Source organism: Brassica napus, chromosome C8 (assembly GCF_020379485.1).
Source record: "Brassica napus cultivar Da-Ae chromosome C8, Da-Ae, whole genome shotgun sequence".
Lineage (NCBI taxonomy): Eukaryota > Viridiplantae > Streptophyta > Magnoliopsida > Brassicales > Brassicaceae > Brassica > Brassica napus.
The window spans coordinates 29,287,009-29,310,564 of record NC_063451.1 but is presented as its reverse complement, the minus strand read 5'-3'; the positions used below and the strand labels follow the sequence as shown (position 1 = coordinate 29,310,564).

The 23,556-nt window shown below is 36.2% G+C and overlaps 5 protein-coding genes and 1 long non-coding RNA gene across 8 annotated transcripts; 2 read left to right on the top strand and 4 right to left on the bottom strand.

Moving 5' to 3' along the window:
* The first annotated feature begins 1,712 nt into the window (after nt 1–1,712).
* LOC106431850 (transcription factor MYB1R1) lies at nt 1,713–3,588 on the top strand. Its single transcript, XM_013872682.3, has 4 exons — nt 1,713–2,108; nt 2,224–2,432; nt 2,779–3,121; nt 3,263–3,588. Exons 1-3 carry the CDS (start codon nt 1,856–1,858, stop codon nt 3,103–3,105), a joined length of 789 nt encoding a protein of 262 aa, XP_013728136.1. The 5' UTR covers nt 1,713–1,855; the 3' UTR covers nt 3,106–3,121; nt 3,263–3,588.
* A 1,121-nt stretch (nt 3,589–4,709) lies between these two features.
* LOC106431835 (transcription factor MYB35) lies at nt 4,710–6,225 on the bottom strand. Its single transcript, XM_013872659.3, has 3 exons — nt 5,791–6,225; nt 5,596–5,719; nt 4,710–5,514 (listed from the first exon to the last, which is right to left on the bottom strand). Exons 1-3 carry the CDS (start codon nt 5,903–5,905, stop codon nt 4,812–4,814), a joined length of 942 nt encoding a protein of 313 aa, XP_013728113.1. The 5' UTR covers nt 5,906–6,225; the 3' UTR covers nt 4,710–4,811.
* A 224-nt stretch (nt 6,226–6,449) lies between these two features.
* On the bottom strand, nt 6,450–10,930 carry LOC106431856 (DDT domain-containing protein DDR4). Of its 2 annotated transcripts, none has more exons than XM_013872694.3 (12): nt 10,394–10,930; nt 10,193–10,303; nt 9,642–9,728; nt 9,510–9,547; nt 9,351–9,432; nt 9,065–9,171; nt 8,826–8,982; nt 8,505–8,597; nt 8,250–8,373; nt 8,078–8,120; nt 7,777–7,968; nt 6,450–7,673 (listed from the first exon to the last, which is right to left on the bottom strand). In XM_013872694.3, the coding sequence occupies exons 1-12, from the start codon at nt 10,775–10,777 to the stop codon at nt 6,875–6,877; spliced, it is 2,217 nt and encodes a 738-aa protein (XP_013728148.1). In that variant the 5' UTR covers nt 10,778–10,930; the 3' UTR covers nt 6,450–6,874. The 2 variants fall into 2 exon arrangements, with proteins under 2 accessions (XP_013728148.1, XP_013728147.1); XM_013872693.3 differs by having other exon boundaries at nt 6,450–7,679; nt 10,394–10,926.
* Nucleotides 10,931–11,052: 122 nt separating this feature from the next.
* LOC106431857 lies at nt 11,053–11,782 on the top strand. Its single transcript, XR_001286288.3, has 2 exons — nt 11,053–11,290; nt 11,365–11,782. It is a non-coding gene; the product is annotated as an uncharacterized LOC106431857 (long non-coding RNA).
* A 2,939-nt stretch (nt 11,783–14,721) lies between these two features.
* LOC106431858 (pentatricopeptide repeat-containing protein At1g18900) lies at nt 14,722–18,551 on the bottom strand. Of its 2 annotated transcripts, none has more exons than XM_022710785.2 (2): nt 17,977–18,551; nt 14,722–17,743 (listed from the first exon to the last, which is right to left on the bottom strand). In XM_022710785.2, the coding sequence occupies exon 2, from the start codon at nt 17,737–17,739 to the stop codon at nt 15,430–15,432; it is 2,310 nt and encodes a 769-aa protein (XP_022566506.1). In that variant the 5' UTR covers nt 17,740–17,743; nt 17,977–18,551; the 3' UTR covers nt 14,722–15,429. The 2 variants fall into 2 exon arrangements, with proteins under 2 accessions (XP_022566506.1, XP_013728149.1); XM_013872695.3 differs by having other exon boundaries at nt 18,098–18,544.
* A 1,476-nt stretch (nt 18,552–20,027) lies between these two features.
* Nucleotides 20,028–22,470, bottom strand: LOC106431814 (protein NRT1/ PTR FAMILY 2.9). Its single transcript, XM_013872641.3, has 4 exons — nt 22,238–22,470; nt 21,885–22,102; nt 21,223–21,782; nt 20,028–20,953 (listed from the first exon to the last, which is right to left on the bottom strand). The coding sequence occupies exons 1-4, from the start codon at nt 22,332–22,334 to the stop codon at nt 20,053–20,055; spliced, it is 1,776 nt and encodes a 591-aa protein (XP_013728095.1). The 5' UTR covers nt 22,335–22,470; the 3' UTR covers nt 20,028–20,052.
* Nucleotides 22,471–23,556: the final 1,086 nt, after the last annotated feature.

Here is a 23,556-nt window from a genome sequence, read left to right as displayed (position 1 = left end):
GTAACTGTTGCACGATCATGTTTTTTTTTTTTAAAATATTATTTTGTTTTTAATGCAGAAAAATAGGAGATGAAAAAAGTTTAATTATTTTATTTTTTACCTTTTTATAAATTTTTGCCAAATGTCAAATTTTGATTTGATAGGTGACTTGTGCTTTAGTATATAAGAGATCTGTTAAAATTTAATTAATTAGTTGATTTAATCGATTATTAATTTAAGAGTGTGGACCCATAGTTTTAGTTTGCGATGTGAGGAGATTCATATTTTTGTCATTCTTCTAATCAATCATTACATATAGGTTGTGATTGGTAAAAGTTATAAGAAAATGGAGTCAGTAAATAGCTGAAAATGGTGGAAAATCTTTTTTCACCTGATTGGTAAATGTGTAGCTGAAACTAGAGTAAATTTAATTTCAAAGTAAATATTTACTCTATTAGTGCAATAGTTTAAGTAAACAACTTGCAAGATAAGTTACAACTTAATTAAAAAGGCAATTGATGGGCAAACAAGAAAAGAATGGATACATATTAAAGTAGATGAAGATGTCATGTGCGTCCAATGGCCCCATCTTGTCATCAACATATTTTGATGCCACAAATTGGAATATCCTTCTCATCAGTTTTTCATTCTGGTTAGAATTTCAATATATATCAGGACAAATGTTTCAATCAAAGAGATTGGAGGATTTAATTGGATTGGATATATCATATGAGGATGGGACTGAGACGAAGTATTCTTCTAAAACTGACTTGGGTTTTTGAGGCAACAAATCATACAAGCAACAAAAGGTTAACTTAAACAAGAAATGATTTTAAAAGGTAAATCACGTTGGATGTAATTGGGAATCGCACTGGGTTGACCAGATTCGTCTAATACTAACATCGCATTATAAAAGAGTACTTAAAAAAGCTGGAACAATATTATATGAAACAGTGAAAATATCGGCAAATTTTCATTCTGACAAACCATATATCATAAGACTAATGGCTGCGAATAAATGAGCATTAGTGCATCCAACCCCACTCTATTTTTCGCTTAAAAATAAAATTTAAAGTAAAAATATTCTAATAATACTATATTTTTTATTCTATAATAGACTGAAATTAAATTTATTCCAACTACAAAGTAACTTGTTTTTATTTATTCATCGCCCTATTTTTTATTTTGAAATAGAGTACTGTTGAAACAAACTCAAATTCTATTATAGAATTACTTTATTTTAAAATAAAAAATAAAGCAAACCAACGCAGCTGGTTTTCTTTTCCGGATACTTTACAGTATTAAACACGTTCATACTGTTTATACATTGAAAAGATTGAAGATCTACCATTCAAAATCATAATTAAACTCTAACAATAGAATTTCATGCGCATTATTACGGCATATGTCATTTACCAATTTTCTCATTTTATATTGATAATGTTTTGAAAAAAAAAGATTTTTTATTACAAAACACTACTTTTGTTAAGTTGAGAGCGACTTATGACCGATACTCATTCAATTTGATTAAACAAAAAAAAAAAAAGAGAGAGGGTCATTAGCAGAATATATCCAAATAAAAATAAATAAATCCAAAAGCAAGGAGGATAAATATAGAGAGACAAGTACGTCACACAGGAAACGAGTGACAAACAAATAAATTTCGGACACGTACAACAGTGTAATAATCTTGTTTTAAAATGAGCCACGTGGCTTCCGGACACGTTTATAAAAATAAACAGAAGTAAGCTCAGATCCACTCACACCTACGTCTCTTTATCTGTACGGTTCTAAAGAGATTGAGAAAGTGGTAATAATAAAAAAAAAAAAAACCAAAACAGACGCAAGGGGGCAAAATCGGAAAAAAGCATTCAAAATGGCCGCCGTTAGTAGCTCGTCGGAGACCGGAGGCGGTGAGAAAGGAGAGATCATGTTGTTCGGAGTTAGAGTCGTGGTCGATCCGATGAGAAAGTGCGTGAGTTTGAACAATCTCTCTGATTACGAGAAGTCTTCTCCTCCGGAGGAAGAGATCCCCAAGATCGGAGACGGAGACGCCGCCGGTTACGCCTCCGCCAATGACGCTGTCCAGATTCCGTCGTCCTCCGGCGGAAACCGCGAGAGGAAACGAGGTACTCTATCCTTAGGTTGTGATTGAATCCGTGCATGTTGGATTGTCTGAATGAAAAAGTTGGCTAATTGATTTGTTGTTAGGGAGCTAATCTATGGTTTGATTGGACAAAACAGGAATAGCATGGACAGAGGATGAGCACAAGATGTTCTTGCTTGGTCTGCAGAAAGTAGGCAAAGGAGATTGGAAAGGGATATCTAGAAACTTTGTCAAGAGCAGGACGCCTACTCAGGTAGCTAGCCACGCTCAGAAGTACTTCCTCCGCCGGACCAATCTCAACCGTCGCCGGAGAAGATCTAGCCTTTTTGACATCACAACCGAGACGGTAAACCTCTAATCTATTCCTAATTCAATTTAGTTAAGCTAAATCATTAGTTTAGTGTAGCTTAGATTAGAGACTCTGCTTTCTGAAAGTTCTTTCCTTTCTTACTCAATATTGATTAATAAAGTTTCCTTTTTTAACAATTTGTTCTCTAGAGAAGTTTCTTTTTAGTATTTCCTCTTTAGAATTAAAAGATAGAATGAAATGTCATAATGGTTTTGTTTAAATTGGGAATATATGTTTTCAAGCTGTGCTAGAAAGTGATTAATTGAGTTTTTACAAATATTATTGTATGAAATGGATACCAAACAAAAAGTGTGTAACAGTTAGGTGTGATTGGTTTTATCAGGTTACAGGAATGGTGCACATGGAGCAAGATCATCATGCTCAGGACAACTCATTACTACCTGAGACTAACTTCAGCTCTGGACATCAGGTTATGCAAGTTTTCCCTGAAGTTGCAGTGCCGACAAGAACTGAGAAGGCACCACGGACGGTCCCAGTAACCTTCCAAGCAAATCCTCCATTCAATCTAAACACAGATGCTCCGCTTTCTCTCAACCTCTCTCTGTCCTTTAATCTTAATGAACAATCCAACTCAAGACATTCGGCTTTCACTATGATGCCAAGCTTCAGTGACGGAGACAGCAATAGCAGCATCATCAGAGTTGCTTAGACCTATAAAAGCCAAGGTGAATCCACAATACCTTGCTACTTTCTTTGTTTCTCTGTTCTAGTAGTACATAATAGGTTTAGAGTTAGTCCTTTTTATCTTTCTTTAAGCCTTACTTTTGTCAAACTGTTATGTATTTTGTCTGGAAAAAAATAATCAGGGGATAAAAGAACAATAACAACAGAGGAAGGGGCTTTAGAGATGGACGAACTGTTGTTTAGGGGTTCTTCATCATCTATGTTTTGTATTGTTTGTAAAACTCTGCTCTGTGTGTGTGGTTTGTTTTGTGGTATGTAAGTTAAAAGAAGTTGTGACTCTCATGTGGCCCATCTCAATCAATGGTTGGTTGGTGATTTGTGGGGCTTTCTATATCTTATCTTTTGGGATAAGCTAAAATGTATGTATGTGGTTCATCGAATATCTTATCAGGATCACCTTTAATTCCATAAATAATGTAATGTTCCACTCTGACTTTTTTTTGATGGATTTTTGTTTTCTTATAGATGATAGTTAGGACTTGGGTGTAGTTAAAAAGTCTATATGTGCTTCAACAGATATCTCTGAAAAATAAAAAGAATCAGAAAATAAGTCTTTATAAACCATTCTAAATTTGCCAGTTTTGGGTTTCAACCTTGGTTCAAAAATTTTCCATTCCAAAAATAGGAACATAAGTAATAATGGTGGGCATAACATAACCTCCTGTTTTTCTTCTCTGCCACCATCTCAAACCTTCATGTCACCTTTCCAGATCATGTTCTCAACTCTTGCTCTCTCTGTGGTTGCTTCTATCTTCATGATAAGCATTTTGCAATCACAATAATGTCAAGAAGTTCATAGGACAACAACTTGGAACATTCCCACACTTCTTAATCTATGCTATCCTTGAATGGGACCATCTCGCTTTCTTCTCTAACCAATTCGTTAAGTTCTTCGACCTCAAAAATTATAACCACTCTTTCTTTGGTGTTCCTAGCCCCTCTCCTAGAGTCTCATTCAATCAAAGAACCTTGGACTTGTCTCGTATCTTAGTACTCAGAACTGTCAGAGAATGAAGATTTTTAACACGAAAGGCGCCTCAGGGGACTCAGTAGTCAGTTGATGATATAGAACACCGAGTTTTGCCAAAGGAGGTAAGCAATAGATTCTTTGGGATTCCACTTTGTGACGCAGCTCAGAATAGTCCAAGATGGTCTGTTCGATTTATGAAGAAGTCTCTGATTGATCATAATGGCTAAGAGAGTGAAGTGTTGGATGGAGATTCGATATTTCATCCTTTGAAAGAGACAGGTTAGATTGGATAGAAATCATAGGATCATAATGACTAGTATCACTCAGCTATGAAACATTAGATCTAATGTCTTAAGAAAATTGAGTAAAATAGTAAAAGAGAAAAGTCAAAATAGGAGTTAGGATTGATGATGCAACTGTGAACAATCTCAAGTCCAAGTTTGCTCTTTGAATCTTTTCATTTATGTTTTTTGAAATTATCTTTCCTCATTTAGATTTTATAGCAATAATCATATACACTATGTATGATAATAGGTAATGAAAAAATCAACATTAAAAAGATTTCTTGAACCCAAAATAACATTAATAAGATTCATCTCTTTCTCTATTTTTTGCTTCTCCATTATAATAAAGCAACTGTCTCTTTATTACATTGTTTCTTTATTTAGTAGTTGAGACTTGAGAAGAGGAAGAAAAATAAACTAGAAATGAAAAGGCTGATCCAAATAGCTTGGAAACCCCAAGAACAACTCTTTTTCTTTAGCTATAATCGACTCAACGAACCCATTGCTTAGAGACTCTTCTTCGATTCGAGCATCTGGAGCTGATGTATTAGCCACTGTAGCTACAGCCTCTGCCTCAGAGAACTCATTACCAAACAAGTTGTCTAATTCTTGATCAGGATAGTTCTGTTGGTTTTCATTAAAGGTTTCTTGGTCAAGAAGAAAGTCAGACCAGGTGAAGTTAACCTCCGAATTCTCCTGAGCTATGGTAGAACAAGTTGAAGAGAACAACGGAGGAGAGGAGTTAGAAGAAGAGGAAGAGGCGTACATAAACGTAGACTCGGGCTTGACTTGGTTTGATGACTCGGTCATAAGCTTGATTGCTTGTAGGTGAAACATGAGATCTCCTGAATCATTAGATTGTTGTTGTTGTTGTTGATGAGAATCTTCGTTGAGGGAGGGATTAGGTCCAAGAGATCCGGTTTGGTTCATGGGATTAGGGTTTAGGGTACCACCACCACCACCGTTGATGTTGCCGTATTCAGCAAGCACATGAGAGAAAGGACGGTGAGTGACATGATCTATTCCCATTTGGGACAGTTTCTTCTTTAGTTTTGAGTTCCAAACCATCTTCACTTCTTCTTCTGTCTTTCCTGGTAGATGTTGTGCAATAAGTGGCCATCTGAATCAAGACACAAAAAAAGATAATCAGAATCTGTTAAATCTATTTTGAGTCATTCAAGATATATATATATAAAACAACCTGCTTCCCATTGCTGCGTGCATCTTGATGATAAGATCTTCTTCTTCAGGAGTGAAGCTCTCATGCTTAGCTCCTGCGTTATCAGTCTTTCTCACTCTGCAGCTCTTCCCACATCTCCTAAGTCCTATAAATGTTCACACACACACATGTATATATACCATGTCAACATCATAAATAGAGAAATGTTTCTGCAACCTATTTTCTTAGGAGTGGATCCGTTCTTGGAGGAAGATGCAAAGGCAAACTTCTGGGAGGCGTTATCTTCATCTGTCCAGGGATTCTTTGATTTGGAAGAGCAAGATCTCACCATTTTTCTTTAAAGAAAACTTTTTTATAAAGGAAGTTATTACTAGTATTGGTTATTTAAAAGCTTTTCTTAACATAGATGAAGAATGAGGCATGTAATAAGAGTTACAAAGGGAGTGTTGTGAAGAAGGAAGGGATTAGGAGAAATGGGTTTGAAGGTATAAGAAGCGTGTGTGGCAAGAAAGGCATGAATATTCTTCATCTTTCATAAAATTACATATGCATGATTTCTTTAATTACAAGTATTATTCCACTTTTCTTTATTTTTACACATCTTTGGTTCCAACTTCTTTATCACAATTCATTATATTATTTTAAATGTTTCCTAATAAAATTTAAATTATAATGAAATTGTTGATATCGAAATTTAAAAGGTAGTGGTAATTTGAAATATATGAGTTCCTTTGGTAGTGGTAACAGGAAAGACAATATATTTGAGTCTTCTATGATGATAGTTGATAAGACGAGTTTGTGTAATCATATAAATCTAACTTCACGGAATCATGGGCTTTTTAAAGCTTATGAATGTGATATGGGACAAGGCAAAGTCTCAAAGGTACGCAGTTTTACCAAAATCCCAAGAGACCATGAACGTGTTCGTACAAAAGTTAGAAAAGGTAGATTGTACACATAATAATTCCACAACATTAAACAGCTCTTAGGAATCTCTGGTTCACCCTCTTCATTGTTTCTTTTTTCAAGGTAAGATAAAAATGCTAACCTAATCTACACATACTTCATCTTAGGACTCTCTGCAACAGTCTCCACTTCACTTCTTACCCGCTGCCTGAATAAGTTGACAACAACAGAGCAGAGATGCTTGAATGCAGAACAAGCCAATGAAGTATATATCTTACCGTTTAACTTCTCCGGAAATGGGGTTTGACCAGAAATAAACTCGTGAAAATATTGCTTATATCATACAATGGTACCAGATGGAGCTTTCAGACGAAGAGAGGTCTCCATGTCTTGCTTATGAATTGTCGCCCTTATCATCTTCCTTCAAGACTGTACTTGGACCATCATCAAAACCAGATACAGGAGCAAGCTCGTTTAGGTCGAGGAAACGCCTTTTGCCTACTACACCCTCAGCTTCTTCTTGGCCTGTGCCGTTTGATTTGCTAAGTTGATTATTCTCAGTACCATTTGTCGTCTCTGCATAGTCATTGACCTCTCTGGGCTTTTCTTCTTCAGAAGATTTTGTTTCAGGGTCATTTGCATTTTCTTCGGAGTCCTCACTTTCCATAGTGAAATCCCCATTCCCTGTTTCATCAGAATGTTCATCTGGCTCAACCAACCGCTTACGTTTTGCCGCTCCTGTAGCTTCTTTGTCTGATTCTGAGAGCTCATATTGTTGGTAATCGATTCTTGTGGCTCTTTTACTACGTCTCAGGCCTGGTCGTAAATCCTTTGACCTTGATCTTGACTTAGTTTCTCTCCGTGGCATTTTCTTAGCCCTTCGGGGTTCATCATCACTATCTTCTTCGCTATCGCTTAGAGAATCTTCCTCCTCTTCTTCTTCTTCTTCTTCTTCTTCTTCTTCCTCGTACTCGGCATTGTCTTCATCCCATTTGTACTCTTCATCTCCTTTATCTCCCTCTTCCTCTCCCTCAGAGCCACTAGAAAACTTCTTCTGTTTACGCTTCCTCATATATTCTTCATCATAAACTGCTTCCCCAACAATGTCATCATCGCTTTCAAATTCCACATCATTGTCTGAAACAGTTTCAACAAAGTCGGTAGCTAAATACCGCTGGGACCGTTGTCTGCGCCTGTTACTGTCACGACATTATATTCAGTTAGTTCGGACTAAATTCCCTCCAAAGTTCTGGAGGGATGATTGAAGGTGAAAAGAAAAATGCAAGGGGGTCTTGCCTTCTGTCCAAGGACTCATCTCTCTGCTCATCGAACTCATCATAGTCGGCAGAATCAGAAGATTTGGCATATGCTGTGTCGTTCACAGGCTCAGTAGGGTGGGTTGAACTTGTCGATCTGCCATTCTCAAGAGCGTCCAATCTGGCTGATTCTCTTCTGTGAAGTAAAGATTCTGGTGATAGATGTTTCATCCTGAGATAGCATTACCAAAACAAGCGGAACGTAAGACGCAATCGATAATAATCACCAAATAACAGTTTTCAAGAAAATCAACAGCATAAATGATTCACTAAGAGCGTACTTTGTTATCTTGATAGCTTCATTTATCGACTGATCATAATCATCTGCAACAATATTAAACGATTAGTAAAGCTCTTCAGCTCAGTTGAAATCAAGCTGAATATTAATCAGGTAAAAATACAAAAATGTATCTGACGGGCATCACAAATTTCCAACAAATTCGATAACCTTACCAAAAGTGTATCTAACTGGCTTCCTATCACGGAGAGAACGGCCAGCACCATGACCATCAACAACCAAATAGTTATCGAGGAGAAGGGCCTGTCTATGTTGCTTTTTCAACAATTTTTCTTTCCTCTGACAGAGAAAGACAAACAAAAAAAGACAATTGATAAGAATTATTCAGCCACAAACTTAGTCAGTAGTGGAATACTGTAACCAAAGTGAAACAGAAAAAAAAAAAACAAAAGCAGAGAGCAAATTGGAACCTTGTGTTCTTTTTCAATCTCAGGAAGCATGTCTCTCGTTAACTTCTTCCCTAGAGAAACTTCAATTCTACTACTACTTGAATTAAGCTTTTCCTGCAAAACAAAGAGACACATCATCTCAGTCTATTGTCTATTATAATAGTCTAGTCCTTTAGAGAAGCAAAGATCAATTGACAATCAAAACGAGAGAAATTTCATAAGCAAAGAAGATTAATATTTGAGTGTATAGATAACACTAGCCATCACAATCACATCAGAGTCAAGCAACCATATTTCATTGCGCGAATTAACTACAGACAGCCATATGGAAGTGAGACTTACAGAAACATCCTGGAATTCGTCGAAATTAGTGGCAACAGCTTCCCATTGGTATGTTATGTTAGGAAGAATCTTGGAACCCTTCGTTTTGGCCTTAACCACCTCTGCCTTCCTTATTTCCCGATATAAACGGTGACCAACTAAGGGATCATCCTCATACCTTAAATAAGAAAAACAACGGATGCTATCAGATATATGCAAACAAGTGAGTGCTCTTTAGGTCTCTTGGATTTGCCACAGACCAAAAATTAACTCCATGTGAATCACCCCCAACGCGATCTTTGCGAAAAGCTGACAGATGAACACCAGTTTTAAGAGAGTTGTCTATGTAGCTCCTGATATCCTCTTGCTGTGGAAATTCACAAAACACATCGAAACTGTCAGTGTTATAACGATCTTGTTTTCAAGTCAATCATTGGCCTCGCATCAGCGAGCACCACAGCTTAATAATGGACATCATATAGTGAGCATCTATAACGAAAATTCATTTTCAACTGCAAAAAGATTGACATACAGCAGCAACATTACCTCAACACGAATATCACATAAAGCTTTCAAAATCACCACACGAATGGCTGGATCAAAAGATTTGTACACTTCAGTCTCCCGCCTACAAGATTCAGACAACAATCTCATAAATGATTCCTAAACAGTTACCATAAGATTCAGAAAAATATAATAACTCACCCTTGAGAGGCAACAATAGGAAGGTCCCCTTCTGCTACCTAAACAAGTAGGCAAAGTTCATGTCAAAACATGATGTAATGCAAAAAAAAATGTACTTCCGCTATCATTTCAAAGATGTTCAGCCGTTATTACCCAATGCCAGCAATCTCTTATTTTTCTGCACAAGACAGTGACCCAGGTATCACGTGTGAGGGCCATTCGAGTTACAGGAGGAATGGCCTGCATTTTGAAAAGAATAAAAATCAGTAAACTGCTAGGCAATTTAGACATTCATAAGTACAGATTACATCAGATTTCAAATCATCCATGCACAACAAATAAAATCATGATATCATTCAGGAAAATGATAAAAGAATTCAATAAGTAAACTCTAAAATGACTCAACAAAGCTTTTCAAGTGATCCTGTACTGGGCAGCACAAGCCTATAAGGTGTGTAGGAGAAAAAGCTAGCCAAAAAACATTGAAAGACTTAACCTTTAATAGAATGTGACCATTCAATACGGTAATAGAAGGTTTTATCACTAGTTCTTATACTAATAAGGGCCAACACTTTCACTCCCAGAACGTACATTAAGGTTAAAACAGACAGAAACCAAAGTAAACCAACAAACACTTAGGAAAGCACCAATAAGACACAAAAAGCATGTTAAGAGAGTAGGGAAAGGATAGGCAAAGCACCAACCTTTAACAGAGGAATATGAATGTCACTCAAAGTATCGTTAGGATTCAGCAAAGCCGTCTCAAACTCCTCCGCTGAAAACTCCACATTGATTTTCAAAAGCGGTCTAAAAACCTTGACCATCCATAAAAAAAAAAAAAAGAGAACTTGAGAGTGAGTGAGTGAGCTAAGAGAACAATCAATTGAAGACAACAAATAGCTCACATGCAAGAAGTTGAGCACGGAAGCAAGTTCCCACATAGACCTAAGATTCCACCGCGGCATCTGCGAAGCCTCCGGCGGCGAGACAAGCGAAGTAACGATCTTGCTTCTCCCTGAACTTCCTCCAACGCATTGAATCTGACTCTCATCTTCCTCCTCTTGATCCTCAGCTTCCTCCACCTCTTTCTTCCGTTTACACTCCTTCTTAGGCTGCTTGAGCTTCCTCTCCGCCGCTTGCTGCTCCCGAAGCCGCTGCTGCGTCCTTAAAGTGCAGGCGCGCGAAGGCCTCGTCCTCCTGAGCGGCGTGGTTTCCTCCGTATCGGTGACCGGAGAAGTATCGTCGGCGGGAGGGTGGTGGTCGGGGACGACATCGGAGGAGGAACCCATTAAAGAAGAAGGTGAGATCAAAGAGAGATTGAAATTAGGTTTTTTTCTTTCAAGAAAGTGTTGGTTTGATTTGAGATTTTTTTTTTTTAGGGCATTGTGGTGGAAATCTAAATCGGTTAACTTAAAACAAAGACGAGCAAGACGAAGGTCCAAAAGCGTCAGACTGGTGATGGTTTAAACGGTGTCGTTTTGTGCATCTGGGGAAGGACAACAAAAAAAAAAAAAAGATGGTAAATACTGTAGGTCTTAATTGGGGAAAATGATCATTTAATTCCCCCATGAATTTGAAATTGACAGATAAATTCCCCAACTATCACATATGCAAAATAATTCCCCAAATCTGCATCACTTTGCAAAATTGAACTACTGAAAAGTTCATATCGAACAATAAACGGAAAACGTTACTATAATTGTGTGCCCTCTTTTAATCGTCTTCTTCTTCTCCTTCTTTTTTTTTTCTAATTTGAAACCAGTAAACTCCAAATTGATTCTCACGATGATTATATTGCCCAGGTGATTTCCCGTAAATCCTTCTTGGTCAAATTATTATGATTTATCTAAAAGCTCACAACTTTCTCTTAAATTAGTTAACAATGAAGCATTTTCTTTCGTGGGTTCGTACAAATCTGATCAAAGAGAGGCCTTAAATGTTCATCAAGGGAGATGTGTATGTCTGCTTCTCTTCTTTCATTAACTCAAATTTTTTGAAGGTTAGTAAATGTTTTTTAACATGGAAATTTGATTCTTGTGCAAGAGACATGGTGTTCTTGTGTTAGTGAATGACTGTGATTGGGAGCTAAGCGGTCAGTTTTCATCTTGACCTTGCACGGTGGATAAAGTAGATCATCTATGTTCTTCACTTCTACTATGTTATCTCTGCAACTACAGAACCTAATGTGTTTACTTGAAGAATGATTGTAGATTTGTCTTGTTAAAAAGAATGCAAACCTGTAAATGTATCATCTCTGTAATTTTACACACAGCTAATTTCAATAATTGCTCTAATGAGGAAATCAGAAAAAAGAAATTGATATAAGAAAAACATCTCATGACATTAGTTGGTTTGAGTTTGGTGACGAAAGCAATACATAATCATGTTTACATATTGCTTAGAACATTTGAAAATATATAAAAAAAAATTGGTGGACTTTGACACCCTCTGCTCAGTCTGTATCCCACAAGCCTTTTGTTACACATTTGAGCAGCAGTGAGCTTAATCGCCTATGCCAAAACAGAGATTTAAGTAAACAACATAGACACCATTGCAGCTGCAGAGTCAGGTCCATCGTTGTAAACACTCGGTATGATAACTTCAGGCGACACTCGTTGCACAAACTCGTTCAGCTTCTCTATAGAACCTCGTATGAAACTGTGCATCGGTTAGCTATATTTTCAGTCGTTCGAAACTTGAAGGCGTCCACAAGGGTGCAATACTACAATGTGAATGTGGCTCTCCTCTTCCTTCACTGTGAACCATTGCATCTCGTCCTTAGAGAAACCCAAGCATTCAAGGAGTTTTAATTTTGAAGGATTAATGTAGATCTTCTGACGTAGCTTACGTTCAACCGCCAAGAACAACCTGTCCTTTCCTTTCAACAGAGAATAGAGAAAATGATTCAGATTCGTCAATAAGTTCGTGTCGACATGAAAAATGGATTCAGAAAGAAAGAGAAGAGAGAATGTATTACTATTAGTATTACCTATGGTGTATTTAATGAATATAAAAAATCATTATGAATTTATGAATATAAGAGTATCTCCAACCCACCCCTATATTTGCTTCTATATGCTATAATAAAGGAAAATCTACTTCAATTCACCTCTATTTCTTCTCCTATAATAGAGATTGTTATTTTTTCCTCTATATTTAGGAGAAAAAATAGCATTCCTCTATAATAGAGATGTACTTTTTTATTTACAAAATAGTCATTTAACTTTTGTGATTATAACTAAAATACATGTTTACGAAAAAATACAATTTTTACATATAAATGCACAAATTTTTGTTTACATACTAATTTTTAATTTTTATAATTATAAATAAAATAAATAAAAAGATATCTAATTATTTTATGTCTACATACTAATTATTTTATTTTAAAGTCAGACTTTTTATTTAATGAATGATATCTAAAATTTTATATTGATAATTAAAACTATTAATTAAAATTTAATTACTAAAAGTTTAACATAATTTTACATATTGATAACATATTAAAATTAAACTTAAATATTGAAACAACTTAATACTTAAATATTAATCAATACAACATGTTGAAACAACTTAATACTCTGGTAAATTACTTCCGGATCCACAAAAAATGCTAAAATATTGTCCAAACGATGTGGGTGGAGGAGGAGCTTGCTGATTTTGTTGTTGGTGACTGCGTTTTTGTAAAATATGTGTTTTCTCTACTTGGAAATGTTCACGGACATTTGGATCTTCTATGGAATTTACGTCACAAAATAAAATTTGTTTTTTTCCTTCATCTGTTTTAAAGCAAAATTTTGTCTTTGAATCTCCAACTGATATTTGTCTTTGTTCACTTGACTTCTTTAGGTTCTTTAAGAATTGTTTATTTCCTTTTTCTAGTGTATTGGAAGAAAAGCTCCACCACCAGAAGTCCAAATACCAGATGATGAAGATAATCGGTTCCAAAAGTTTCTAAGTTGATTCAGAAAAATCAAGGATAATGAAGCTCGTTTCTCACATTGGAATGCATTAATCGACCATTTATGGGAAAAATATAGTAATGAGATCTTTAGATAATGTCTATTTTGTTTTATTATTATTTTCTAATGTCATTTGTAATAAAATGTTTAATTTAAATAATATTGCAATTTTATGAAAAAAAAATAAAAGTTATAATAAATGGGTTAATTTGCAACATTTATAAGTTAAATGTGTTATTTATAAAATAAAAAGAATCTTTTAAGAATATTCCTTTATAGAGGAAGAAATAGAGAAATACATTGGAGAGAAAGTCACCTCTATTATAGAGTTCCTATATTATAGAAGAAAAAATAGAAGAATACATTGGAGATGGTCTAAGTGATATAAAAAGTCACGTATATAAATACCGACAAATACCCTAGAATAGCAATAACAAAGTTTTTGTTATAAATATAGACTTTAAATATCAAAACGACCAAAATGTTTCATTAAAGAGATAAATATACATTTATACTCATGAAGTTAACTAATCCAAACCTTAGGGTTTAGAGTTAAAGGGTGTGGATTTGGGATTGAAGTTTCAAATTTTATAAAATAAAAAATAAATATTAAAATTTTGAAAATAAAAATTTTAAAAATAGTTTCAAAAATTATTTTCGAATTACAAAAAGAAAATTTGAAAAAAAATAAAAAAAATAAAAAAAAAATTTCAAAACATATAGTCTAAAACTATAAAATTTTATTATTATTATTTTTATATATATATCTAGGGTATTAGAGTCCTTTTACCTATTAAATAAAATATTTTGGTCATTTTCCTCCTCTTGGTCTACTTTTGTGACCAAAATTTGAAAATAGTCTATTTACGAAAATTGCCCATGAATATTTAGTACAATTACAATTTTCTAAATAGTGCAGTGATTTGAATATTGCTCTAGAGGTAAAAAAAAGGTAACTCTTGATTTATTCAATTTACATAAATAACTAAGAAAATGATTTGGGAAATATAAATATTAGATGAGAGACTACATGATTATGTAAAGTAAACGATCTCTAAATGGTAAGGTTGGTCACAAATGATCTTTCCCGTAAAGCTTAAAACTCCGCAATTACATACGCATATATAATATATACATATACATACATGTATTTTAAGAACATAAGAATAAGAAATCCCCGATAAAGTTGCTCTAAGTAAGATGCTGACACTTGGTTCTTACATTAAGCATGTTCGTTTATTAAACGCTCTGCGTCAACACTAGCGGTTGAGTTTAAAAGGGAAATGAGAGAACTTAACTAAGAGAGAAAATAGAGAATGGAAGAGCATCCATGTTTTTCAGTCGCGGGGAAGAGAAAGAAAAGATAAACAGTGACGCTAGTTATTTCAGCGGCACAAACATCACCGGATTCCATCGATCATTCTAATGCGCGTTCACTTTTTTCCTTCACCAGCGTCAGTGCAGAAGAAAATTACGAACAAATTTCAGCCGCTAGTGTTGACGCAGCGTGTTTAGTAAACGAACAGGCCTATTGATACTTCATTTATGTCACACAACTAAATTATTAAATTCACATTAAGACTGGAAAAAAAAACTTTGTAAAAAAACTCACAATAATATAATTAGACTTTCCTTGTTCCTTAACATCGGCTCTACCACCAGTGCCTCCTACAACACCAAACTTCTCTACTTTTTCTTCTCTATCCAATGTAGATCAGCAAGTCTGTAGCATTTTTTTTTTCTTCTTTTATTTTTGGAAGAAAATATTTTGTATGAAATAATGATTCTACATCTAGATAAATCTAGGAGTTTGTTACCACATTTAACAGTTTATTGCAAGAGGAAGATACAACTGAAAAGCAGAGGACATAAAGACGGAGAGCAGTTTCAGATCTATCCCTAACCTTAACTTATATGAGTTACAAGCTAAACAAATCATAAATAAAGAAATAAAGTCTAAAATGTAAAACAAACAACACTCACAGCAGATGCATCCTCTCGACATAAGACTGAACCAGCCACCTGTTAAGGGCCTCACCACATCCAACGAAACACCCTGAGTTCCCACTCTCCGTGAAAAACGGTGAACCAAAGACGTTGAGCAGCTCTTCAACGGCTTGTCTAACCATCGACGTACCCGTGACTCTACTACGCCTTCCCCAACCAGTCACTATATCAATCCTCGCAGGGCCACATCCCGAGACCAACATCTGCTTACGGAACCAAGCAAGCGTCCTAGACAACGCGGTCACCGCAGTCCCCTCTGACATCACATGGAGATTAATAAGCCAGTAGCTCCTGCTCTTCTCCCTCAACGCATCAGGAAAAACATTCTTCTGCGCCGCGACTTCCCAAACCGACCCCGCCTCTTCTTTCAGCCCTGACTTGTGCAAAAAGTCAACCACCGCGTCCACAAGTCCCCTCTTGCTCTCTCTGTCCTCGCTGTGCATCAAATCCAAGAAGCTGTTCGCATGACTCCGCACATTCTGCCCGTCAGGACCAGCAGACGGCATCTTGAGGAGAAACATATGCGCAGGATGACCAGTTCTCGCCATCAGCTGACCGCAGAAGCCCATGTCAAGCTTCGACCTACCATCCGTGCAACAGCTCAAGAGCAGCGTGTACGTCTGCAAAGAGGGGCGTAGACCTAACGCCAGCATGTTTTGCAACAACTCAGAAGCTTCACTTATCTTGTTAACCCTGAGGAAGGTGCTGAGAAGGGAGTTGAACGTAGGAACATTAGGCAACACCCCAGCACCAAGCATCGCCTGATACCAGCGCCACGCCTTCTCCACGTTACCAGCTTTCCCCCAGAGATCCACCAGCAGCCCGTAAACCGGCTCATCAGGAACCCAATTCTCCTCCTCCATCTTGGCGAATACACCTTCTGCTTCCTCTAGATATCCACAGTGTCCAAGCACCACCATCACAATGCTGTAAGTCACTTTATCAGGCTTAAACCCGGCGCTCTGCATATCACGGTACAGCTTCAACGCGCTCTGGTAGTTCCTCGCCTTGGCGTGCAAGTCAATCATGACGTTGTAGGTGACCAAGTTAGGAGCACATCCCTTATCAACCATCTCGCAGAATAGCTTGTGCGCAGCTGGTAAACGCCCGGCTTTCCCAAGACAGTTGATTATCAAACTGTAAGTGAAAGTGTCGGTTTCGATCCCCGCCGCGTTCATCCTCTGGTGAATATCCATGGCAATATCTAAAAATCCAGCCTTAGCGTGAATGTCTATGAGTGTACAGTACGTTACACGGTCAGGTTCGCATCCAGACTTTTGCATTTGGTTGAACACGTTCATAGCTTCCTTCAAGTAATTAGCTCGGCCATAGCTGTGGATGAGACGGTTATAGGTGACTGTGTTTGGCCGAACTCCTTCTCTAACCATCTCGTTTAGGAGCTTGTTTATCGCGCCGAACTGTTTAGCGCGGCCGAGGCTACCAAGCATAGTGGTGTAAGTGTAGTCATCGTGCTTGAAGTCAGGTTGCTTTTTTAGCCAGTAGAAGAAACCAAGAGCGTTTCCGTAGTCGTTCATCTGCATCAGGACTTGGTTTGCTTGGCGTGGACTCATCACAATCTTCTTCTCATCGCGGAGTTTTTCTAGGGCCTCTTCAGCAGCAGGGCCCCACCTGAAGCTTTTCAAAACGCTGCAAACATTCTCCACAACGTGTCTGGTATTACAATGCTGCCCTCGAGCAGCTTCCTTAGACCCTTGGAAGCTGCGACTAGGGTTTCTAGTTTTACTCTCTTTTGAGGATGAGCCAGGGTAAGCTTTGGCGAGGTCTCTTCCTAGAGCTTTCACGTTAGAAGACTTGACGCTTGTGATAGGCCGAGTTGGATCCACCATAAAGGCTTTTGGTAATAGACCAGGTACTTCACTTCCTTTATCAAACGAAGGAAGCTTACAGTTTGCTAAATCAGAGAGAATGTTTACCGCTTTAACACCGGCTCTGAGAATCTGATCCCCAATAGGTGCTGAAGAAGCTTCCTCCTCCTCCTCTCTAATGACTGCTGATGCATAACTAACCGAATGTGAAGAAGAGACATGTTGTGGCAATAGAGATGGCCGACCAGAATCATCAACCTTCTTGGGAACTACCGAAGGCGTGAGGACAAGACTGGATGGTCGTTTTTCAGCCTGAAGCTGCTGGCGTCTGGAGACGCAAGGTTCATCATCAGTGTGTGCACGAGAACTCCCACTAGCTGCAATCGATCTGGATCCACTAAGAATAAAGGATCTTGCTGAACTTGAAAGTTTACTAATTTGCTTTGCGGGTGTCATATCTCTGCAACAAAAATTGAAACTTTTACAGATTCAAAAATAGACTTTACAGGAGAATGATTATCAATTGAAAAAAGATAGTTTACAGCTCTTCTCCAAACACTGTACATTACTACAACAACTAGCTTTGTCTGAAACAATTCAAGTCTCCAACTTTCTTGTTTACTCACAAGTTAACAATAAACCCACTTCGAAATAGTGAAAATCCAAAGCTAGAATACAAAAAAAGGTCTATACTTTGTTCTGCGTCATAACATATAACACGAGGCTGAGAAGCATGTGCCTTTTGACATCTGATTCGAATCTCACAGACGTTTCTTAAGAAGAAAGAGAGACGTAAAGGAGATCAATAGAGCACCTGGAGAAAGGTGGAGTTGACTAGCTCTATATCTAGCTTATGGTTTTGGTTTTTCCCTGCGAAAATCTTCAAGGGAGATTGAAAACAATGGAGTTGGGTCTTCTCGTCAAAATTGAGAGAAGCAGCGTTCTTCTTCTTACTCTCCAAGCATGTTGATCACACAACACGACGACGGTGGCTGCGAATTAAAGGTCACAGCTTTTTTCTTCTCTCTGTTTATATATTTTTTTTCTTTTTTTCTTTTAGTTTTCACCTCAGCTTTCACTTATACCCCTGAGTTTTCATTTGCTTATAAATAATACACAATAATCTTATTCCTTTCAGAATTCTCTCAATTCTGTTTTGCCTTTCAGAATTTTTTTTTTTTTGTTAGTTGAAATTATTATTTTCAATATTTTACTTAGATTTTGTTTGTTCCATTACAATTCGACTAGAAATATTTTGTGATCCAATAGCCTTAGTATCAAATTTGTCAATTTATAAAAAAAGGTTTGTTTTATGGTATTATGAAAGAATATATGGCTTTGACTCACATAGGTTAAGCTTCTTTTTGTTACGGGGGAATTGGGCTGTATAGCCACAAAAAATATCATGATTAATGATTAACTATCTAATCAAAAAAAAAAATTTCCATTATTTATGAAATATATACTATATTACCTTTCTTAGTTACCGGTTAATGAAAGAAAAAATATGTTTTTCTTCTTCTTCTTTGATTATCAACTACCACCGCTCTTCTTCCATCCTCACCGTCTTACCCTCCATCACTGTTATGATACGCTATCACTAACTTCACACTGTGCTTTGTATTTATTGCGTCTTTAATCACCACCTCTTTTTCTATCATCATCATTTCTTTTAGTTATTAACCAGATATGTAATTTTGATTTTATAATTTTGCCATTATATCCTTCAAAACAACCACAATCTTCTTGATACCAGTCTCCACTTCTTCCGCCGTAACCACCACCACTCATATATAATGTAAGTTACCGGTTGTACTATCCTACTTGAACAATATGTACTATGCTATTTCGTTGTTACTATTTTATTTGGATATGCATATTTTGATATTTAGATTAGGGTTTATATTTCTTTTTAGGGTTTAGTGATTAGTGTTTTAGGTTTACTTTGTTGTAGGTTTGAGTTGATGTTGGGGTAAGCACTACCTCACTCCCTACAATCATAAATATTTAAAAGTTTAAACAATATGTATTAGGACCATTTGGTTTGTTACTATTCTATTTTGATAATACTTAATATTATGTATTATGTGCATATTTTGATATTTGGGTTAGAGTTCATATTTTCTTCTAAGGTTTGGTGATTAGTGTTTTGAGTTTAGTTTTTGAAAGATTTGGGTTGAAGTTTGGTTTAATTTTATTAATTTTGGATATGTATAGTATATTAATATATTTAAATCAATTTATAATTTCATTAACATAAACTATATCATTTAGCATGGTATATTCTATTTATATATTATCACCATAATCAACGTGGATGTTATAACCACCACTAGCTCTAATAACATTTTTATTTATTTTTTATTTAAATGACAGACGGTTTTTGGATGTTATTACCGGCAACTGGCTTAAAGAAATGAGAGAACAGGAAGAAAAGATGTTATTTGGATGTTATTTCTAATAATGTCAAATCATATGCTATATTTTTAATTTTTTTCTTCGAAATTGGCTATTTTACCGATAAGCCCTTTTATTATTATCTTCTTTTACTTTTTTTCTTCTTTGACTTTTTCTTATTTGCAACGTAGAAGCTTTGCCTGACCTCTTCAACTTTCTCAAGTTACTTCCATTTGCACGTGTCGTTGCTTTCATGTCTTGCCCGTGATTGTCGTGTTACTTTAGTATTCAAAGAGATTTATGTAATGTTTTGTTAAAAAGTGTGACTCAAACCCAACTCAAACTCCTAAACCCAAAGAGGCCGAAGTATTATTACACCGAAACCTTATCAAACTCATCACAGGACTTGTCCATGTCCTTGTCTTTGACCACAACATCTTTGTAACGGTACCAATGTGAGACTAACAAGAAATAAGCAAAGTTTAGAGTCATCATACCAGCAACAAAGTAGTAAAAATACTCCAGCCTCCCTTTGTTTAAATCTTCAGGAAGCCAGTTCCCACCTGAAGATCCCTCCGTGACATCATGCACCGCCGATAACAAAAAGCTGCTAAGGTAACTCGCCAAACCAATCCCACAATAATACAAAGAACCTGCAAAGCTTCTCATGTTCTCTGGAAACTGTTTGTAGTAAAACTCCATCTGACCAACTCCAGCTAAGGCGTCTGCGATACCCATTAGCACTAGCTGAGGGATCAGCCACATACCGGACATGGATGAGATTGCTCCTTTTCTTGGTGCAAAGCCTAGCGGCGGTCTTGTCAAAGCTACATTTCTCCTGTGTTGCTCTACAGCTGCGGACACCATCATACTTGTGATGCATAGAAACAAGCCTGCTCCAACTCTTTGTAGCTGTGTGATACCACCGTCTCTTCCTGTGTACTTTCTAAGGAAAGGTACAAGGACGCGGTCATAGATAGGTATGAAGATTGTCATTCCAAGCATCAAGAAGACTGTATAAGTCGCTGCTGGGATCTTGAAGCTTCCTGAACCGAGACGTCTATCAGATTGAAGAGACTGGAAGATTGTGTATGTTGTTTGTTGAATGTAAGCTAGGTAGAATAAAGCGGCTGAGAGCCAAACCGGAAGCACTCTGATCACGCACTTCACTTCCTCCACTTGCTGTAGACTGCAGAGGTTCCATGGGTTAGCTGGTGACCCATCTATGTTCAGCTTATCGTCTGGTGTTTGGATTGCCGCTTTGTCAAGGCACCTGCAAATTAAGAAAAACCCTAAAACGTTTATGCTTGTTCCACAAGAAAACTTGGAAGAAAGATACTCCCTCTGTTTCGCAAATAGTCATTTCAACAAAATGATTGGAATGTAATTATGTTCTTATTAATCATACATATTTAACCAATAATATTTAAAATAAATAAAATTATTTATAAGATCAGTGTATTTTGTAAAAATTAAATATAATTTGCATTGAAATTTTAAATGATACTCTTTGTGTAACAGAATAATTAACTTGTTTAGTACCTAAACTGCTTTGTATGGCTAAGTTTCGAGTTCTTGAAGTCCTTTGCTATGTAGTTGTAAAGCCCCTCAGAAGACGAACCAACGAGCTTTAACCTCCTTTTCTTGATCGCGACAACGATGACTCGTGTGATGCTATGAATAGGACTGCCACTGGCTTTAACCTTGACGTAAAGCTTAGAGCCAGCGAAGAAGATGATGCAACCAAGTAACATCAAGATAGCTGGGATGGCTAAACCAATGCTCCAGCTCACGTTTGACTGAACATAGACGATGAGCGTCAACGACACCATCTGAGCAAACGTGAAGGTGAAGAAATACCAATTAAAGAAACTCTCTATCCCTCGCTTTCCTTCTTTGGTCTTGGGATCAAACTGATCAGCACCAAAGGGAAGATTACAAGGCCTGATCCCACCGGCTCCGATCACCAGCAAAACCATTGCTCCGGCGAGGAACATTATCTGTCCAATGGATGGCCCCTTGCACACGGTACCTAGCTCCTTAGCGCATTTAGCTGGATGCAGCTGGTTAATCACAGCCGTTAGATCCATCGCTACAGAACCCTTTAAATCAACAAAAAAAATAAAATAAGAGATCCATACTTTCAGACAGGAACAGTTAGATTAGTGAGTTTTTAAAAAAAACTTGTGTGATGAAGTGGTTACGAGGAAGCAAGCGATCATGGCGAAAGATAGGGTTTTGTAGCGGCCGAAGTAAGAGTCACAGAGGAAAGCGGCGACTATGGTGCCGAAGTTGCTTGTGCCACCGTAGATGTTGACGACGGTCGCCGCCGTGATGCTCTTCATGTTGAAAACCGTCGTTAAGTATATGACTAGATTCGATGAGCTCCCAACTATTCCAAGCTTTTCAAATGTCTCGTTTCCTAACAAATTATGAACAGAGCATTAAGCAACTCTGTTTATAAAACTCCTCTTGTTAGGTGACTTGTTCGTTTCAAGATCAGAGTTTGCATGCAAATTCAAAAAAGAGTTAAGAAATGATATGGATCAGTTAGTACCAATGATGAAAGGCATGACTTTCCATCCTCTGTAGATGATCTTTGACTCATCATCCTCTCCCCCTGTAGTGTTCTCCTGTGACTTCTCAACCTCCATTGCTCTCTCTGTTTCTCTCTCTCTCTCTGCTTCTTTGTTTCTCTCTGCTCTGCTCTCAATAAATGTGTGTATATATATATAGTGGAAAGTGTGAGAACCAAAGAGTTAATGGACATTATACCAAACCAAAGTGTTTGATTAAATATTAATTTGACTAAGAAAAAGACTACACTTTATCAAAAGGAGAGGACATGAGTTGGTGTTCCTTGAATTATTTGTCAACAAACGCAATGCCTTGCCCAGCCTTATAAAGGACAAAGGGTGATCATAAAATTATATGATTTGAATTTTTTTTAAACTGATTATTTTAATTTTGTTTAAGTTTATTTTTCAATATTTATATTTTTTACTTATCTTAGTATTGTGTAAATGATTTTACAAAAATGGTATTTCCAATATATATATATATATATATATATATAACTCTGAGAATATAAGTTCTCATATCGGGACTACCAACTTTAAATTAATTAGTGATAAGTGGATTAGCCGTACTTTTTATATATTACGCATGTATGTTAAATTCTCGATGTGGAAGCTTATATTCTCACAATAACTATGTAATTTTATTATAGGAAAAATGATTGCTAGCTACATGAACTATTGGTCACCACATGGCTAACCATGCAAACTAAGCTAATGTATACCTAGCCACACGAACTATATGTTATGCATGACAACATCCATCAACTTTATGATGTTATGTAGTTAACATCACGAGTTTAATTTCATTTATCCAAAAACTGATGTGGATATTAGAGATTGTTTAAATATTTTGTTTCAACAATTAAAATATGATCGATCCGACTATAATTTAACTAAAATAAGATTTTCACCCACATTTTACAAGAGTAAGAATATTTTTAATAAAATCTAATTTACAAAATCAATATGTTTTAACATTTTTTGATAAGTAGTGTTTTAGCATTTTTATTTTAGTGTACTTTAAAACTATATAATTGTATTATTTTTATTTATATAATTTGTTTTGTTATGAACTTTTAATAAGTAATGTTTTAAATTTTTTATTTTAGTGTTTTGACATTTTTGTTTTAGTGTCTTTTAAAACTATATAATTCTATTATTTTTATTTAATCTGTTTTTTTAATTATTTTAATTTGTTTTGTTATGTACTTTTACTAAAAAATTGTAATTCATTTGATTAATTGTGTGATATATAATTGTTTGATAATTTTTTTAATTATAAAACTTATTTGCTGTC

Coding starts and splice junctions, on each gene's coding strand:
- LOC106431856 (XM_013872693.3), bottom strand. CDS start 10,777: ATGGGTTCCTCCTCCGATGTCGTCCCCGACCACCACCCTCCCGCCGAC. Junction 8,374..8,504: donor AGATTGAAAAAGAACACAAG/GTTCCAATTTGC, acceptor TTTCTCTGTCAG/AGGAAAGAAAAATTGTTGAA. Junction 7,969..8,077: donor GAAGCTATCAAGATAACAAA/GTACGCTCTTAG, acceptor ATGCTATCTCAG/GATGAAACATCTATCACCAG.
- LOC106431835 (XM_013872659.3), bottom strand. CDS start 5,905: ATGGTGAGATCTTGCTCTTCCAAATCAAAGAATCCCTGGACAGATGAA. Junction 5,720..5,790: donor ATCCACTCCTAAGAAAATAG/GTTGCAGAAACA, acceptor GAACATTTATAG/GACTTAGGAGATGTGGGAAG. Junction 5,515..5,595: donor CACGCAGCAATGGGAAGCAG/GTTGTTTTATAT, acceptor GTCTTGATTCAG/ATGGCCACTTATTGCACAAC.
- LOC106431814 (XM_013872641.3), bottom strand. CDS start 22,334: ATGGAGGTTGAGAAGTCACAGGAGAACACTACAGGGGGAGAGGATGAT. Junction 21,783..21,884: donor CCATGATCGCTTGCTTCCTC/GTAACCACTTCA, acceptor GTTGATTTAAAG/GGTTCTGTAGCGATGGATCT. Junction 20,954..21,222: donor AGCCATACAAAGCAGTTTAG/GTACTAAACAAG, acceptor CTTAATTTGCAG/GTGCCTTGACAAAGCGGCAA.
- LOC106431858 (XM_022710785.2), bottom strand. CDS start 17,739: ATGACACCCGCAAAGCAAATTAGTAAACTTTCAAGTTCAGCAAGATCC.
- LOC106431850 (XM_013872682.3), top strand. CDS start 1,856: ATGGCCGCCGTTAGTAGCTCGTCGGAGACCGGAGGCGGTGAGAAAGGA. Junction 2,109..2,223: donor AAACCGCGAGAGGAAACGAG/GTACTCTATCCT, acceptor TGGACAAAACAG/GAATAGCATGGACAGAGGAT. Junction 2,433..2,778: donor TTGACATCACAACCGAGACG/GTAAACCTCTAA, acceptor TGGTTTTATCAG/GTTACAGGAATGGTGCACAT.